Genomic DNA, 19,704 nt, shown 5'->3' with positions numbered 1-19,704 from the left:
TTTCTTCCTTGATCAGCTTTCACAACCATACATAGAAATGGGGAATAAGATGACATGACCATCCTATCTTTGGTATTCAATGATGTATCTTTACACTTCAAGATCTTGTCTAGTTCGTTCATAGGTGCTCTTCCAAGTCCTAGTGCTAGAGCATATAGATTTATTAAATTTGTGGGGGGTGGAATTCACTTTGACCCCAAGCTGACCTTCTAGGGACACTGCCATTTCTCTCAAGCAAAGAAGTCATGTAGGCAACTTGCAAAAGAGGGGGTAGGTCCCCTAGAGAGCATAACTAGAAATTCCTTACAGGAAGTTTGGGAGTTGCTAGACAAGAAAATCCATCACCTCCAAAACCAACACAATACTGTCTGTTTGTTTTCAGCCTCACACCTACTGGCCCATTAAATCAATGGCCGCCCATTCATCTGTTTGCCTTCCTCAATTGTGTTCAGATTCAAGTGCATTGGCTAAACTATTCTTCACCTTGGCTTAACAAAAGCCCAGGTCTTTACACCCTTTGTCTCAGCTGCAGCTAAGCCATTATACTCATCGCTAGAGGCGATGATAGATTTCCTATATAACCCTTACATCAGCTCATCTTGGTGTGCTATGGTCAGAAAAAAAAACCTGGCTCCAAGTCAGACCGGACTCTGATTTTAGCTCCCTCGGCCATTTCCCCCCACCTTTCAGCGGCCATGTCTTCCATCATCTATATCCACATCGCACTCCCGGAGCAGCCTTCGGAAATAAGTATTTCCCGTAGATTTGCCTCTCTCAACTCTCTCCCGAATTTCCCTCCTTTACTTTCAGTGATGCGTATGTCCTTTGCTGTGTGTTTGTTCTCTTTTTAATAAATATTTAGACTTAATTGGAGCAGTTTGTCTCAGCGTCGTCTCTCAAGGGATTATTGTGGACCTCTGGTATACACTACAGGACACGGTCTTGTGAGGGTGTTGTTAGGAACCTTCCTTTCAACAATTTGAGCTAAAGTAAGACATTTCTCTAATTAGATCCATCCTAATACTAGTCTCCTTCTGATTTCTTGACTGCAATCTCCATTCTGATTAATGAGTGAACCAGTGTTTGGAAAATCTTGAACCATTTCAGTGTCTTCATCGTCTCCTTTAAAATTACCTCAGTCACTTGTGGTCATTACAGTCATCCCTCCATATTTGCGGCTTTGATATTTGCGGATTTGATTATTCACGGATTTCATTAATATGTTCTCTCTAGGACTGTCTAGGCCCTCCAGTGTAACTCTGTGGTCAACTTTAACTAAAAGTTGCACTGAAAGACCATTTGTAGCTACTCCAGTGCCATTCTATGGTCAGTGTATGTTGGACATTGACCACAGAGTTGCCCTGGAGGACCTAGAGATTCTTAGAGAGGTGTCCTCTCAGGTAAAAACAGAGTTTTTGTTATTTGCGGTTTTTCCATATTCACGGGGGTCTTGTTCCCCTAACCCTAGCGAATATGGAGGGACAACTGTATTTTTGCTTTCTTGATGTTCAACTGTAAACCTGCCTTTGCACTTTCTTGCTTGACTCTTTTCAGTATTTACTCCAAGTCTTTGCTATTTTTGGCTAGTACTGTGGTGTCATCTGCATATCTTAAATTGTTGATGTTCCTCTAATTCTCACACCTCCTTTCTCCAAGGCAAATCCTGCTTTATGTATGATATGTTCAGCATACAAATTTGAAAGACAGGGTGAAAGTGTATCCTTTCCAGACCCCCGCCCCTGCTAACTGGAAACCATTCTGTTTTTCTATGTTCAGTCTTGATTGTAGCCTCTTGTCCTGAGTACAGGTTACAAGTTACAGCAAGTTACAGTCTGGGGGTGCTCCTTGACTCCTCTCTCCACCTTACAGCTCAGGTGGACGCGACGGTCAGGAGCACCTGTCATCAGCTTCAGCTGATTCACCAGCTGCATCCCTTCCTGGACCGGAGGCACCTTGAAACGGTAGTACACGCTCTGGTAACCTCTCGCTTGGACTTCTGCAATGCGCTCTACATGGGGCAGCCCTTGTACCATACCCGGAAGCTACAATTAGTGCAAAATATGGCAGCCAGGCTGGTCACTGGCATATCCAGAGCCAGCCACATAACACCAGTGCTCAAAGACCTGCACTGGCTGCCTATTCGTTTCCGGGCGCAATACAAGGTGCTGGTTATCACCTATAAAGCCCTAAATGGCTTGGGCCCAGGATACCTTGAGGACCGCCTCTCCCCATACAATCCGCCCCGCTCTCTCAGAACATCTGGGCAGCAGTTATTGAGGGTCCCAGGGGCCAGGCTTGCCTCTACATCTAGGAGAGCCTTCACCATCTCCGCCCCGACCCTCTGGAATTCTCTGCCCATTGAGCTCCGCTCGGCCACCTCCCTGGCCCAGTTCAAAAAGGGGCTTAAAACTTTCCTGTTTAGGTCAGCATTCCCTGACACATGCCCCAATTAGTTCTTCCCCCCCCCCCCCCCCATGTCAGCAGTGGCAAGCTGGTTAGATTGTTTTAACTCTTGTTGTATTAATGTATTTTAATTTTAACTGTATACTCATGTTATTGTATGTATGTTTTATAATGTTGTACACCGCCCTGATTATATAGAAGGGCGGTATAGAAATAAAATTTTTATTATTATTATTTATTATTAATTGGCCCTCTCATATCTGTGTCAGATTTATTCTGTTGACATTTCCTCTCACTCAGTTTAACTCACCCTCACAATACAGAATAAAAGTTAGAGGGTTTTACATGTTCTTTTGTTTTCAGTTTGAATGTGCATGAGGATTGCTTAGCCAGGGATGGACAACTATCCAGGCTGGCCCAGGCCAGGATGTAGAAGCAGGCTAGCATGGGTAGGACTGTCTTCCAAAGTGAGAAGACCTGTTACTGGCATGTATCTCCCCTTCCACATTTTCATGCAGATTAGCTGTGGGAAGGAAGCAAAACAATTAAGCTTTTCCCCTTTCTCAACATGGGATAGATAGAGGAAAGGACTTCTCTCCAGTCTGTCACAGACCAGAGATACATCATTTCCTTTGTCTCAGTTATGACAGAAGGAGACTCTGGGACAGTGGGGAAAGAGCTTGTCTCTGGTCTGCTCTGCTGAGAGAGGGGGACAGAGCCTGCAAGAAAAGACTTGTTGGGCTGCATAGAGAATCCTGATGGGCTTTATCTGACCTATTTATGGGATGTTCTGACACCTGGTGTAAGGTTTGCAACCAAAATGTTTATAGGTAACAATCTCCTTTCTCTACTATCACAACCTATCAGTATAGGAGATGCAGAAGTTAGTTTGGTTATTTGCTTATTAGATGCTATGTGTATTGATCTAAGATAGACATGTGAGAATGTACTGAATATTCTGAGCAATGTGCCCTCACATCCATTTAACAGCCCATGGGTTTCTAGGTATTGCTTTCACTTCATTAACCACAAGGGATTTCACAGACAGTGATAGATTTGACAAACCAGAAACATTTTATATAATCTCTCTTCAATTTTGTTGGATATTCATCTTCATAAAATATTGCTGAGAGGTCCAGGATAATCAGCAGGTCATACTTTCTGTGTCTCTCCTGGCATTCATCCTACATAGGATGGAGAAATTGTATTCCTTCCGCAGTGCTGTCTGATAGCTCATGGTTTTTCCAGCAACAACCTCTGGAGATACGCAATATGATCATTCCTGTCTTACAAGATGAACATAGCAAGTTCCCTGTCAAAAAGAGGTTTGATTCCCAAAAGAAATAATTTTAGAAAATCAGTATCATCAAGGAGTACATGGAGTTGGTTGGCAACCAAGTGCTAAAACACCTTGTCCAGAAAGAGAATTCTAGTGCCCAGTTAATACTCCTTTTAAACCAACTGGTTATAGGTGAAAAAGGAAAGGATCTGATGGGGATAGGTGAGAGTGTATGACTTGCCCTAGCAGCTTTATGCTCCTTTGTGATTCTTGGTTTATTGACATGAATTAAGAGCAGGTAAATGATACTTCTTATCACTCCTGGCAGTATTTTGATGTGGTCTTGAAAATTTGGTATGCCGCAACCTTGGGCAAGTCATACACTCTCAGCTTCAGGGAAGGCAATCGCAAGAATAAACCTTGCCAGGTAAACCCCATGATAGGGTAATCTTAGGGTTGCCATAAGTCGGAAATTACTTGAAGGCACACAACAACAACAAATATATGAAGTAGCATTGCTGAACTGTGCATATTGAAGCAAACACAATTGAGGCACTGCAAATAGATTGTGCTACCCTCTGTTCAGCTTGCACCACCCCTCCACTCTGTTCCCACCTGCCCTCCTGTTCTCCAGAGAAGTCAGCTTGGAGATCTGGGATGGGGAAACAGGTGGTGGGTTTCCTTGAAGATGGGAAATGTCCATGGGGCACATCCACCTGCTAATGTTTGTAAAGTAAAGATGCTGGCAGTGTAGTGATGCAGGTAATGTTTTTTGCTACTAGTAGGCATTGAGACTGCAGTTCCTATATCCTGGCCCTCAAGATGAGATTTTTAATTGGACATGGATATCAACTTATTTAACTTAATGGGGCTTTTTTTTTACTGAAATTTGTTAAAATTCTTCTTTTTACATGTGAATATGCTAGTCTTTGACACCACTCATCTGTTGGAGAGAAGTGATCTACTTAAACATGAGAGAATACAGTAAGCTCTAACAGAAGAATTCATATTTCCGTAAGGGCTATCTAGGGACATTAGAATTGGAAAATATATGATAGTTGGAGCTAGGCTAAACTTTCTCTGTGCATTGTATGTTTTCATATTCCAGGATAGTGCATCAAAATGGATTCTATATATTAAATTCACATTTTTGAACCAGTCATTCTGGAATTCACTGGGATTTGGAATAGATATAAGAGTAGCAACTCAAGTGGTCTCTTTCCTTTTGTTCTTTGGCTTCATTTTACAGTACCCCATTTAAAGATTTATTGTAGGGAAAAATATCAGGAGTAAGCACAGCCCATCGAATCAGCTCCCTCCCTCCTCCCTTCCCTTTCTGTCTTCACTTCTGCAGCGTTTGTACTTTGACTGCTTCCTGGTCTCACAGAAAGAGGCAGTGCTGAGTTAGAAAGACAAAAATAGACCTTTACAGAGAAATACAGGGATTGCAAGTGTGTGTGTATCTATGCGTTTCTATGTATGTGTGTTTGTGTGTGTGTGTGCGCATGGTGGTGGTGGTGGTGCTGAGGAGAGGAAGGCAGCATTAGGCTGGTTTCCAGGAGGAGCCCTTCTCTCTTTTCACTGTGTGTTAGGCATTTTGTACAGATTTTTGTTTTGTTTAAAAACACTTACCTCTTCCGGAAGCTCTTTGCATCTCTTTGGGGGAGGAAAAAGAAACCAACTGTGATCAGAAAACGACCAGAAACCATTTTATTTGAACAACTGGTGAGGAAGAAAGAGGAGAGGATACCATCACAGGGATATAAATATCATCTGTTAAAATTATTTCTCTGAATAGAATTATACATCACTAGTGCAATCTGACATCCACCCTAAGGGACAGCAATGGGGTGTTTGGGCAACAGCAAAACGGAGGATCAGCGTATTGATGAGAAAGCACAGCGAGAAGCCAACAAAAAAATAGAGAAGCAGTTGCAGAAAGAGCGACTGGCTTATAAAGCCACACACCGTTTGCTTCTGCTGGGTAAGGAAGAACGGCATTTTGGTGGGGGAGGGAGAGGAGGGTGCAGTGGTGCAGTTCAGTTTCCCATGGCTGGCAGATAATAGATGAACTATGCTATTTATGGATAAGAGAACATAAGATGGGGAGAATGAAGCCCAGTTTTATTAAACAGTGTATGTAAAATGCACAGATTGACCAAGGTATGTGCATGAGCCTTTCAGAAAAAGAAGATGCTTTTGACCTGTCTTCCCCATTTTCCCTTCTCTCAAATATATACATCAAAAAAATTTCTTTTCTTTTCTTTTTTTCTATTTCAGGAGCCGGTGAGTCAGGCAAAAGCACTATTGTCAAGCAAATGAGGATCTTGCATGTAAATGGATTTAATTCAGAGTAAGAATTATTATTACTTGTGGGGGAGGATGCCAAAAAAAAAAAAAAAAAGACACCTGAACAGTATACATTTAAAACACACTAACCTGAACTGGAAGATCAATTTTTCTCACGGTTTGTTTGTACGTAATTGGTCATTTACCTCTACCTATCCCAAAGCATAAAAATTATTGCTGATGTATAGCAAGAGAAGAATGGATTTATACACCACCACCACTCCGCATGATCTGGTCCTTCTACTGTATTTTACACTGTTGCTACTGCAGTGCTTAATAGGCCCTTGTGTGGGAACAACATGGCGACTTACAACAGCAAATACTAAATATTTTCTTTGCATGTTGGGATAAGAGATGTGCATAATACATGTATATCAAATATACAGTTTTTCAAGTTAATAAAAATACCAAATTGACAGGAGTGCAGTCTATTACAAACTGTTTTTCGACTGTATTGTTTATATCAGAAATCTCTTTTTAAAATTTTAGTATAAACAGTAGAGAAACAGCTGTATGTGTTATATATGTTAGAAAGTCTGTTATTAAGCACAGTTTATAGTACAAGTGAAGAGATCACTTCCAATCCTTTACACATGAACCCCCAAAACACATGTATACATAGTAATATGATCATAGTAATATATCTTGTTGTAGTACTATAAGTAATCTCTTTTAATTAAACTCACATGTTATTTTTTATTATGAGATGAGATGTGAATATTAAGAAGTAAATAACTATTAAAATTTGAGTTTTGCAGTCTTAAAAGCAGATGAACATTTTGTGATGATATTTTAAACCAACTTCAGTAAATTATTTTGTGTTATGTGTGTTTTATATAATATAGAGAGAAGAAACAGAAAATTCTGGATATTCGGAAAAATGTAAAAGATGCAATTGTGGTAAGAATACATTTCATTTTTATTTTAAATTCTATTTTTAGTTATTGGCTTGTTGTGTAGAGAATGTTTTTCATGTGCTGTCAAATTACTGTCTTACAAATCTATGTTGGTGTAAACAGTAAAATAGTTCTGTATCCTGATCCTATGTTGTTCTTATTTTAGACTATAGTTTCAGCAATGAGCACTTTAATACCTCCAGTTCCATTGGCCAACCAAGAAAACCAATTCCGAGCTGACTACATCAAGAGTATAGCTCCACTTTCCGACTTTGAATATACCCAGGTAAGATTTAAAGGTCCTTTTCATGTTTTCTACCTTCTAGCAATTTTCAAAAAGTATGGAATGACTTGTTTTAAAACTGAGCATTTTAAAGGTGTAACTTTCTTATTGTGTTATCTTCTTTGGCATTGTACTGTATAGAAGAAATGTGATCTGTACTGCTTTTCTGTTCTTGCAACTATTTAAGGAACATTATATAATGAAACCATTCAAGAGCTGTTTGCAGATTCACGATTGTGGGTTTACACATGTTGTGGAAATATGTGTTGCATTATTTCACAATAGGGGCATGATGGTGTGCCAGAGTTTTTTGGTGTAGGATATTGATGGAAACCATTGTGAGTAAATGGTGTGATATATGGAGTTTTGAGATTCTTTATCTCTTTTTTTGTCTTGGTTTGCATTGCATGGCAGCAAGTTTAGGCGATGGTCAGATATTTGCGGGCAATCATTTTAGGCCAACCATCCTTCCATATTTAAATAACTATGCTGTGATCCCATATCACTTATCTGGGAATAAACCCCTGCAAACTCACTGGATTTACACTGATTCAGAGTATATAGCATTGCACTGACAGGCTGGATACAGGATGACTTATGAAAGATCACAGAAGGAAAGTTCCCTATTCCTACTCCATTGCAGTCCCTTGAGAAGCCTCCTTGGGGCACAGAAGCAATACTGAAGAAAGAGAGTTGGGTATGGTGGGCTATGAGGGACAGGGATGGAAAATTTTCCTTCTGTGGTCTTTACATTATCTTAGCTTGGGATCTGAGTTTTATTATCCATGGCTTTTGAATATCATGAAGATGTTCTTTTGCTTGTGTACATTGCTATGTTCTTCATAGAATGGTCTAGAGAAATCCCAAGGGAATTACTCCAGTAGCTCTTTTGAACTAAATCCTATGTGATAATATCTATAATGATTGAAATTTTCAGCAGATTGCATTGATTTCAATTTAAATGTTCCAATTTTGTTTACTGAAAGGTAAATTTGAGTATGCAACACTTCTTTGCTTATATATAGGTAACAATGGCCTGTTACAGACAGCCAAAATAAAGCTGCTTCGAGTCACAGTGAAGGTATGGTATTTCAATGATGCATGCATCCTAAAAGTCCAGAAGCCACACCAAAGCCATGCTCCAGTCTGGAGCGTGGCTTTGGTGTGACTTCTGGACTCTTAGGATGCATGCATCATTGAAATACCATACCTTCACTGTGACTCGAAGCAGCTTTATTTTGGCTGTCTGTAACAGGCCAATGTTTCTCTATTTTCAGTCACTGGGAAGACCTTTTTTTGCCTGTCTCTTCCACTGCCCTCACATTAGTACCCATTTCACTGATTTACAATGGAGTCACTTCGGGTTATTTTGGGAGAGAGAGATGAGGCAGAGAATGAGTATCTTGCGTCATATTTCTAGAATTATGAACTGATACATTTCTCATTTTGAAGATTACAATGTTTTAAAAACAAAATATGGCTTCAGTGTATCATAAAGCTCCCCACATACAAATGGATATTTCTCTAAATTGACAGATTTTATTATAAATTGTGAACTTCTTAAAATACAATCTGATACATAATTAGTTATACATGTTGATTTGGTTATATTTTGCAGGGAGTAAGTCCTACTGAATTTGATGGGACTTTCCTGAATTAAGATTTAGAGCATTGCTGCACTGCTTCTAATGTTAAGGGGTTATTTTACCCACATAAATTTTAGTAGCGGTTATTATCTTAACCTTTAGTTGTATCTTTTTAATAATCTGGACTAAAGGCCTTCATAGCTCTTTTTAGTGTGATGAAATTACATGGATTTCTTTCATAGAAAAGAATTCTCAGTAGAGAGGCACTTGTATGAAATTTCCTTCTATAGAAATTTAGGCCCAAAAGGGCCTAATTGGTTTCTTATCTGGGTTTGAGAAATACATTAAGCAAAAATAGACATCTTCAGCAATGATAAAATAAAAATAATTCTTTCTTGATGTTCTCTCTGTATGTCTTTTTAAAAAATGAAGATGGACATTAGTTCTTTTCTGGAAGCATGCCAAACCAGGAAATCAAGGTTGATCTTGTAGTTTCATATTTGGAGTTGGACTGCATCCTTTTGCAAAAAGTGAAGGCACTGAACGTGTTATATTCTTTTAAACAAAATAATTTTGGCAGACTTATTGGCATTTCTTTTTTGCTAAATATACTTGTAAAAGATAGTTGAACAAATGAAACCGTGCTTATATAGAGGGGGAAACAAATCAGAGATTTTGCTTCTGTTCTTGGTATAATAGGTGTGTAAATGTCATTGAGATCAGCTTTGCTTAGTTATAACTCTGTACACAATTACTGTATTTGTTCTATATTAAGCTAGTATTTTTTAAATATGACTCTTATTTACTAATTTAGTCTTTCTTGAGCAGCATATTTCTTCATTGCACATGTCGAAAAATACAGTTCTTGCAACCAGTTCCATCATCTAAAACAACTTAGAAACATGTTTTGAAAACTTGTTCCTTGTGCCACAATATAGATATGGCTTTTACATATCTGAAAATGATACAAATTTCAAAAGCAGTTTGGAATAATAGCACAGCAGTGTACTGTTTATCATCATCATCAGGTCCCGCTATACAGTTGCAACCCCTTCAGTTTACTTAGATCTCGGAATTCTAACCGAGATATATTCGATATTAACATGGTATTGACTTTTTGAGGAGGAATTCTGAAATTGCTAAACTTGATATAGACTGGATAACATCATATACAATATTTGATAAATGGGGTATGAGTATTTAGAACAAGGGTGTATATCTACAAACAATTGCATTAGTGTTCCAGAATCGCTTTGATTTCTGAGTAACTGTTGTGTGTTGTTGGCCTAGAACGTAGTGAGGTGTAATTTAAATGGTGTAAAGTACCTTATATACTCATCAATAAGTTGACCTCAGGTATACACCAAGGGCAGTTTTTGGGGCTAAAATTACAGATTTTGATATGATATGTGGATAAGTCGAGAGTAAAACTTAGGAGCATGTAACAAAGGATATAAAGAATGAAGCAAAGGAAAACAATGCTGAAAAACTTTTTAAATTCCAACAGGCATAACTGTTTGTGCTCACACTAAAGGCTGGATAGATGAGAAAGCAGAGAGGGGTCAGTGCTTCCAGGACAGATCATGCTCTTACCTTTCACCTGGGAATGGTTCCTTTTATAATAAGAGTTAGCACAGTATAGTTAGCACTCCATATCCACATACTTCTTTATCCATGGCTTCAAGAATCCACAATTTGAAAATACTGTGTATGTCTGTGTGTGTGTGTGTCTGTGTATTCCAAAAAGCAAATCTTGATTTTGCCATTTTCTAGAAGGAGCATCATCTCACTGTGCCATTGTATAGATATGGGATGTGAGCATCCATGGATTTTGATATCCATGGAAGTGTTTGGAGCCAAACCCCAGTAGATACCAAGGGCCCACTGTACTTACATTGACCGATGTTACATCACAAGTTTTTTTGGGTCAATTTTTTGGCTAAAATTTCTAGGCTTATACGTGAGTATATACAGTAAATATTTTGTCTTTATTAGTAAACTTTTCATTTAAGATTTTACTAGTGTAACAGGCAGCAAAGTTTGCTTTGGTTTGCACCTGTTCACTTGCTATATTACAAACTTTTCAGTTCCAGAAATATTTTTGGATATGATGCATATGTCAGCTCCAGTCCACATGCACTCTGTCACTGCCAAGATAGTTTGTAGGGCGGGATTTCTCAGCCAGGATTCCCTGGGACCCTAGTTTTCCTTGAAAATTCCTTAGCGGGTCCATCAGAGATTGTGATTTTTTTTAAAATAGACATTTTTATACTGTAGATATAACCATTAAATTTTTCTCATTGCATAGCTTGTTATGTATATATTCCCATGCCTGTACAGTGTGCCCGCATCATATGCGGGCGCACTATATGCGGCTTTCAGCATACGCTGAAAGCTGCGAGGGAGCCTGCATGAGCGCTCGGGGTGCAAGGGGCGGTGCATCCCATTAAGATTAATGGGGCGCGTGCCCCCACGCCATACACGAGCCCCATTACTTTCAATGGTGCTCAAGCATACGTGTTTTTTTTTTACGTGGGGGGGTCCAGAACGGATCCCCCACGTAAATAAAGGGTGCACTGTATTTACATGGAACAGGGAGGAAATCTGGTCACTGAATCCTCAACAAGTGAGCATATTGTGCCTATACTGGCTAAGGCTACAATCCAAAGCTAGAACAGCAGAGTCTAATAGAAACTGACACATTGATTTCCCTTTCCCACTGCACCTAGCCATATGCTCCAGAACAGTGTTCTAGAAGGTTGGAAAGCCTCAGCGTTGCAGGACGTGGGAAAAGAAGGAGGTTGTGTTTATTTTGGTCAATTTATTAGCCTACTCTTTTTGTATGGTTCCCCTCCCTACAAAGGATATAGATTCTAATGCAAGCCAGTACTGTAGATAGAGGAAAGTTCAATTTTTTTTCTTTTTAAAAAATGTCCTACTTGATTTTTTTTAAACCTTTCACAAGTAGGGCCGGAAGTCTTATCACAACTTTCTGTTCTACAAGGTAATAGTGAGGTCTGGTATGTGGGAGTCTAGGTCTTTTCTCTATTTAGAACTAAAAATAACTTATTCGTCATGCTCTCTTTTTAAAAACACACACAGTTAGTTAAATTTAGCTCAAATTTCTTGAAATCTTTCTCTCCCTTTAATAAATTTTAAAAACTCATAAGGCAAACATAATAAATTTCTATTAAATTTGGCTTAACCCAAAATGGGATTTAATTTTTCTAAACGGTGGTTTGGTAGGTTTAATTTTTTTAAAGATTGTAAATTGTTTTTGAATTTTTGATATTTACAATATGAACATTTATCGGCATTGTTGAATACTAAAGCTACTAAAACCGTAAGGCAAAACAATATGAGGTAAAATAGCCAATGACACGATTCCTTCTTTAGAATGAAAATTTCCCTCCAGTTTCCTACATGTTGAGTCTCCCTTACCTGGAAGTCTGAAATCCAAAATAGTCCAAAATTCAAAAAATTTTCATGGCTGGCCAAGGTTTGTTTTCTGATGGTTCAGTGAACACAAACTTAGTTTTATGCACAAAATTATTTACAATGCAGTATTGTATATGAAATTACCTTGATGCTATGTGTATAATGTATTTATGAAACATAAATGAATTTCATGTATAGGCATGTGACCTATCTCCAATATATCTCATTATATATATGCAAATATTCCAACATCTAAAACACTTCTGATGCCAAGCATTTTGGATCAGGGAGACTCACCTGTACTACACTGGTAGAGTTTAGTATGCAAAGGGATCTTGTAGCACCTTAACTGTACAAAAGAAGTTGTAGCATAAGCTCTTGTAGACTTGGGGCCTAAACAGACGGCCCTAAAGGGATGGCGTAACGACGTCCCTTTGAGCGCTGAATCAGGGCTGCAGCAATCGCACTACGCGGCCCCAATCTGGCATTTTCCCAGGTCAAAAAGAAGTGGCAAAATGCCAGTTCTTTTTTGGCCCAGAAAAAGGATGTTTTTGCCGCTGCAGCAGCACATTTCGGTGCTTCTTTTGGCCTGCTGCATGTAGTTGCTGCACCACCGGAATGCTGCCCGCTGTCTGGTTGGGCAGGCAGCATGACGGTGGCTTGGGGATAGAGTCGGGGCATGTAGCTGCCATGCCCCCACTCCACCGTGATGCTGGCCCTTTGGCTGGTCTGTTTAGTCTCTTGGACTTCTTCCCCAGAAAACAAGCTGGTAGAGAACAAGCTGTTCACTCCCATAAATCGATCAACAAAGCATAAAGGGAGGTTTAGGAAGTTGACTCTGGAGGGAGAGGCAAACCTCATCAGTCTGCCATTCTCCACTCTCTGCAATACATAATTCACCAGTGATCAGTGGCCTTGCCTCAGTGGCATCAAAAACTGAAAATGGACTCATAGGGGGATGAAAGACCTCTAACAAAATGGCTCAACCACTGCCCACCACAGCAAATGCTGACATTGTACACTGCATGCAGTGTTTAAAAAACACACTTTTTTCAATCATGATGTTTTGTGGAAATTTGGGATTCTGTAGAAACCTGGTTGAGAAACCCTGCTGTAAGGATCTATATGTAAACATATTATTTTAGTGTAAACATCAGCATATAGACTGAATTTTGATTCTAGACCAGTACTGAAGCCTCAAGAGCTCTATGAATAAGACACCAAAACAAAAAATATATATTTTTGCCCTATATTGTTTTTCCTGTTACTTTAAAGATCATATTTTACATGCATTTTTGGGGGGATGGTGCTAATACCTTTTTCTGCAGACAGCGCCCACACGTTCTCAAGGGATCCATAGCACAAAAAGGATAAGAATCTCTACTTTTGGACAATAATAAATAAGCAGCATTTAAAATCCAGTGTCTGAACAAAATATATGTATGCTTTCTGCATGGGACTAATGCTTCTTTGCCAGTACATCTTCTGTATATATTAAAGGCCCTCTTCCCCTGCATATATGTGTGGTTCTTTTCACATAAGGAAAGGGTTGGGTTATATAAGGTCTTAATATAGAAAAATCGAGTTTTGACATTTATCATCTTGCAGTTAATCTCCGAGTTTATTTGCCTCAGAGTTTTTGTACATTCTCCTACTGAAGAAGACTTTTTAATGTGTATGCATTATATTCAGTCACTGGATCTGTTTGTTATTTACTGGTTATTGATTATTGTACTAGTGTTTACATTAAAATAATGTTTACCTAGATAATCACTAAAGTGTTAATAGTTTTTCAGCAGCACTTGGAAAAATACATCTCATTGAAATCAGTGTGATTTAATATTGAATAAATTTGGTAAGGATTGTGCTGCAGTCATTATTTAAAGCAAAACTCCTGCTAAAATAATGTCAAAATCCATGGGATGTGAACTCAGATATACTTATTTGCAATTTTTAATTCAAAGAATAGCTGTGTTAATGAGTTACAACCAAAACAACACATTGAGTTATACTGTCTTAAAGATTAAGGGATTAATTAATTAATTCATTTATTCACTAGTCTGTAGTCCACAACACAGGTTGTACAGGTTGAGTCTCTATCAGTATATCTGAAATCCGAAATATTCTAAAAACCAAAATGTCTTTCATGATTGCCTGAGATAGTGACACCTTTGCTTTCTGATACTTTGTTTAATTGAAAAAATATTTTTAATATATTCTATAAAATTACCTTTTTACAATAAGGGATATTGTATATTGTGTATAAGTGGTTAACAAAACATAAATTAATTTTGTATTTAGACTAGGGAGTCCCATCTCTAAGATAACTAACTCATTATGTACCTACTCACAAATACAGCTATTCCAGAATCCCCCCCCCCCAGAAAAAAAAAACCCAAACATTTTTGGTCCCGAGCATTTCAGATAAGGAAAACTCAACTTGTAATAAATTTGTTAGTGTTTTAGGGTTATACAAGAAAGCATTGTTTTTACAAATTATTATGAAAACATTTGTTCTGTTTTAACCTAAACAGATTTCATTGCACTAGTTTTGACATCTGTGACAGTTACTTTTATTTTTATGGCTGTATCTTTACTTTTATTAATATATTGTGAATAATTAATGTAGTTTTGTGTGTTGTGCTTAGTTTTGCAGAACGTATGTTTTTACAACATTTCTTATGTTCAAATATCTTCTTTTAGTTTTATAAAAATATATTTGAATATATTGAAAGATTTTTTCTAGTATGTTGACCAAATATATTTTTAAGTGGATTAGAAGTCTTCTATAGAAGACCTGAAGTACTGTGTTTCTTTCCTTAAGCTTTGAGAACAGATTTTGCATAGTATTGTGTTTTATTACCTTACAGGCAAGTTAAGAGGGAAAAGACAGTGTTAATCACAATTAGGTGCATAGATATAGAACAATGTCTGCCAAAAGGTTTCTACTGGACATAAACATAACATTGGGGCAGAGAAATGATTGACATTTTTTAAAGTTAACAGAAATTGACTTGTGCCATTTTTAATCCTGTATTGATTATTGTTTTGCCTTTGTGTGACAGAGTGAACATATTAAGGACACATTATACTACTAGCTGTGGACAAATGTAATGTCTGTTATGTAAGTTTATATTTGTAAAAGTATATTTTAAGCATAAAATAGTTCAACACTATGCTGATAATTAATTCAGCATTATTTTTAGCTATTTAGAATACCTTTCTAGAAGTAAAGAGCAGTTGGCCTTTACAGGCTTAACAAAATGATTTTAATCTATAGATGTATAGGCTCGCATACTAGGAAAGGTGAACAACATATGGACTTCAGTCCTATATCCAATTTACCTGAAAATAAATTCCACTGAACTCACTGAGTTTTACTTGTGAGTAGATAATATATAGGGTAGGATTGTTTAGGGATGATCTTGGAGAAGGGCGTGCCAAGCTCTGCTTGTTTACTCAGGAGTAAGAATTCAGGTGTGGTAATGAATTGCTTGAAGCTAAAAGTTCCCTCTGTGCTGCAGTTGAGATACCCCAGTTAATAGAGGACAGCGCTTGAAAAGGCTTTGAGAATCCTTCTTGCTGTGCAATCTGGTGATTCTGGGTATTTTAGTTGTTGTTTTTTAAAGTGACATTTTTAAGCTCTGCCAGAAATAATGGCTTTTAGCTTATCATCTTGACATCTTAGTCTGCCACTTCAAAGTGAGGCTATTACCATGGGTTTCCCTTGTGCATGCGGTAGTCTTGATTTTTGTGGTCCATGCTATGCCCTGCACTCAGCAGCTTTGTGCTTGCAGGGATCTTACCACAACTCCTCATTGCACTTTGGCTTGCTAGTAGGAGGGCACTGGAAACATCATTCTTCAGAACCCTGCTTACCAAGCCAACAGAATTCCTTCGCTTAGTATAGCTGCCTGGCTTTTAAGATGGATTTTAAGGGCATCTGCGGTCGTGGGAAACATGCCATAATTGTAAATGTGAATATGAATAATAATATTTATTTGTATCTGCCTCTCCCTGTATTGGATCGAGATGGGTAACAACAAACATAAGAACAATAAAAATAGAACACAACAAGCCACAAGTAAAAAAAAACATAGCAAAACATATAAAATCCAATTCCCTATCTCCCTCCCAAATAGTGTTAAAAACAACAATTACCAATCAAATACTACCAATAAAGTAGTCAATAATATCAAGCACAGTCACAGTCCGGTGGGAACAGCTATGGAACTGGAGAGTGAACATTCCAAAGAGGTCAGTTTGGGGAGGCCTGCCGGAAGAGATCCATTTTTATTGCCTTCTTAAAGGCCTCCAAAGATCTTATATGGCGGATTTCTCTGAAACAGTTACAAGGTCATAAGCGTAGCATATGACATCATAACTCTCCAAAATAATGTCAGCCTCTATCTTATATTGGTTGTCTTGAGCCTAAAAAAAAGAACATTGTTTAAAAGTACATCAGCTTTCTCGCCTTTGCTTTGATATCATAGGAGACTTATCTATCATTTAAATATTTTCCCTAGAAATTATGATATCATTTAAAATTATCATCATATTTATTGAGAGAATGCATTATATTTAAACCATAGGGAACAATCTTTTCTAACCCTGCAGCCAGGAATATGCATAGCACCCAAGGACAGCCTCTTTCTTTGCTCCTCCCAATTAGCTGATAGTCTGTGGCCATTTGTATAGCACGTATAGTTTAGGAGCTAAATCCTTGATGTTTAGAAGAATATTTGACAGGAATATGGGTGAACTGTACAAGTCCCACTGCAGAGTAATAGCGGACGAATGCTGTATGGTAGCAAACCAAAAGACCAGCTGGAGTATGTGAAAAGAAATTTTGCAGACAGCTGTGTCTAGAAGAGGATGGATCATGCCTGGGATGGCTAGACTTAATCTCGTTAAAACAAGATCTGATGAAGTAGAAAGGCAAAGACTTTTTCAGCTGTGAATCCAGGAGTACCCAGGTTAAATCCTCAGATATAAGTTAATAGGTTTAAGCAAGCTATGATCTCTCAGCCACAATTTGCTATCTGGGGTAATAAGACTAATATGTAATATAGGGCTGTTGTCACAATTCTTAGAGAATATATGTGAAGCACTCTGAATATTCAAGGAGTGCTTATAGATCATGCAGTTAGAGATGATGATGGTTATTATTATTATTATTATATTTATATTTATTTATATCCTGCACTTCTCCCAAGGCTGGGACTCAGAGCAGCTTACAACATTAAAAAGCCCGTACAGTTAAAAACATACAAAAATAGTATATTAAAATAAAATTGCTATAATAATTAAGATAAATTCAATTCTAAAATCAAATTTAAAAAGATTAAAATGCTTAAAATACATTAAAACATAGGCCCGGAACAGACGAGCCATTTGTGACGCTTTCGTCACATTCTAGGGTTGCCTTGGGGCGGTGCAGACACACGCCCCTGTATGGCTGCCCTGTCCCCAATCCTCCGGGGAAAGGGGCAGGTGCAGGCCACCCCAAAGAGGCAGTCTGTACTTCGCCAGTATAACAGCACCCCATCACATGCCACAGGCCTAGTACAAACCACTGCAAAACAGTGGTCTGCGGGTGCTTGTTTTTACTCCAGAGGAATGGCGCCGCCCCCAAACCACCCGCCATCACTCCGGAGTAAAAACCCAGAAAAAACGGGTTCTTTTTGCGCCACCATAATGATGGCGCACTCGTGACGTAACTGGCGCAACACAATGTGCAGACGCTATGCATCTGTTATGTCATAATAGTGATCCCCGTGTACATGGGACACCACCATTATTGCCCCACCGGCACATATTAGGGTTAGGGAACCGTACAGTTGCCACGCGGTCCCTAATCCTAAAATTGGCACCAGCACAGTGCTTTTGCACTGTCTGTACCGTGCCTTAAAAACTTTCTGTTTTAAAAGCCTGTCTAAACAAGTAGGTCTTAGCCTGACAGTGAAAGGATAACAAACATGGGGCCATCCTGGCCTCCCTCGGCAGGGAGTTCCAGATTCTAGGGGCAGCCACGGAAAAGGCACTCTCTCGTGTCCCCACCAACCATGCAAATTAATCCTTCAGAAAATGTAGGTTGCATTTGAAAATGAACCCCCCAAAATGGTCACATTGTTTAATATCCCTATAGAATCATAGAGTTGGAAGAGACCACAGGGGCCATCCAGTCCAACCCCCTGCCATGCAGGAAATCACAATCAAAGCATCCCCGACAGATGGCCATCCAGCCTCTGCTTGAAGACCTCCTAGGAAGGAGTCTCCACTACACTCCGAGGGAGTTTGTTCCACTGTCGAACAGCCCTTACTGTCAGGAAGTTCTTCCTAATGTTGAGGTGGAATCTCTTTTCCTGCAGTTTGCATCCATTGCTTCGGGTCCTAGTCTCTGGAGCAGCAGAAAACAAGCTTGCTCCCTCCTCAATATGACATCCCTTCAAATATTTGAACAGGGCTATCATATCACTTCTCCAGGCTAAACATCCCCAGATGACTAAGTCATTCCTTGTAGGGCATGGTTTCCAGACCTTTCACCATTTTAGTCGCCCTCCTTTGGACACGCTCCAGTTTCTCAATGTCCTTTTTGAATTGTGGTGCCCAGAACTGGACACAATATTCCAGGTGGGGCCTGACTAGAGCAGAATATAGTGGCACTATGACTTCCCTTGATCTAGACACTATACTTCTATTGATGCAGCCTAAAATCGTATTGGCCTTGTTAGCTGCCGCATTGCACTGTTGACTCATGTTCAACTTGTGGTCTACTTGGACTCCTAGATCCCTTTCACACGTAGTTTCATTCAGCCAAGTGTCCTCCATCCTATATCTGTGCTTTTCGTTTTTCCGCCCTAAGTGCAGTACCTTACATTTCTCTGTGTTGAATTTCATTTTGTTAGCTATGGCCCAGTTTTCTAGTCTGTTCAGGTCATTTTGAATCTTGATCCTGTCCTCTAGGGTATTAGCTATTCCCCCTAATTTGGTGTCATCTGCAAATTTGATAAGTATGCCCCCAATTTTGTCCTCCAAGTCATTGATAAAGATGTTGAATAGCACATCTTTATCAATGACTTGGAGGACAAAATTGGGGGCATACTGATGCAGAAACTAAACAAAATACAGTATGACCCACCACCACCCATAGGGCTACATTCTAGAACTTTGCGCAGTTACCTGAAAATATGGGGAGTAGTGAACGCTACTATTGACTTCCCCCCTTCTCTCTGCTGAAGAACTGATTTGTCTTTTTCTTTGGCTAGGAGAAGGAGAAGCAGTTACTCCCTTCTCCAAGTCAAATAATTTTTTGTCTTTTTCTTCAGCTGAGAGAAGGAGGAGCAGTTCCTCTTCCTTTTCTCAACTAAAGAAACAGTTTGCCTGTTTCTCTGGTTGAGAAAAGTGTGGTGGCAGATGGTCCTTCTGCCAGATTTGGCACCTGGATGGGGGGCTGCTTTGGGGAGCTCA

General features: G+C 38.9%; 1 protein-coding gene across 4 annotated transcripts in view; it reads left to right on the top strand.

Annotated features, from left to right (window-relative positions):
- GNAL (G protein subunit alpha L) overlaps positions 1 to 19,704 on the top strand; it is a 187,135-nt gene that overhangs the window by 63,859 nt on the left and 103,572 nt on the right. Inside the window, exons 1-4 of one of the 4 annotated variants that reach the window (XM_089517018.1) lie at positions 5,173 to 5,407; positions 5,963 to 6,035; positions 6,877 to 6,931; positions 7,094 to 7,213. In XM_089517018.1, the coding sequence (XP_089373144.1) occupies positions 6,001 to 6,035; positions 6,877 to 6,931; positions 7,094 to 7,213 (210 nt within the window). In that variant the 5' untranslated portion in view covers positions 5,173 to 5,407; positions 5,963 to 6,000. Of the gene's footprint in view, positions 1 to 5,172; positions 5,667 to 5,827; positions 5,846 to 5,962; positions 6,036 to 6,876; positions 6,932 to 7,093; positions 7,214 to 19,704 lie in introns of those variants that run through there. The other 3 variants (XM_089517017.1, XM_089517019.1, XM_089517016.1) reach the window with 3 other exon arrangements.

Source organism: Sceloporus occidentalis, unplaced genomic scaffold, assembly GCF_023333645.1.
Source record: "Sceloporus occidentalis isolate IW3139 unplaced genomic scaffold, rSceOcc1.0.p SCAF_3, whole genome shotgun sequence".
Classification (NCBI taxonomy): Eukaryota; Metazoa; Chordata; class Lepidosauria; order Squamata; family Phrynosomatidae; genus Sceloporus; species Sceloporus occidentalis.
Note: the sequence above shows the minus strand (reverse complement) of the source record. Positions and strands in the feature narration are given on the sequence as shown.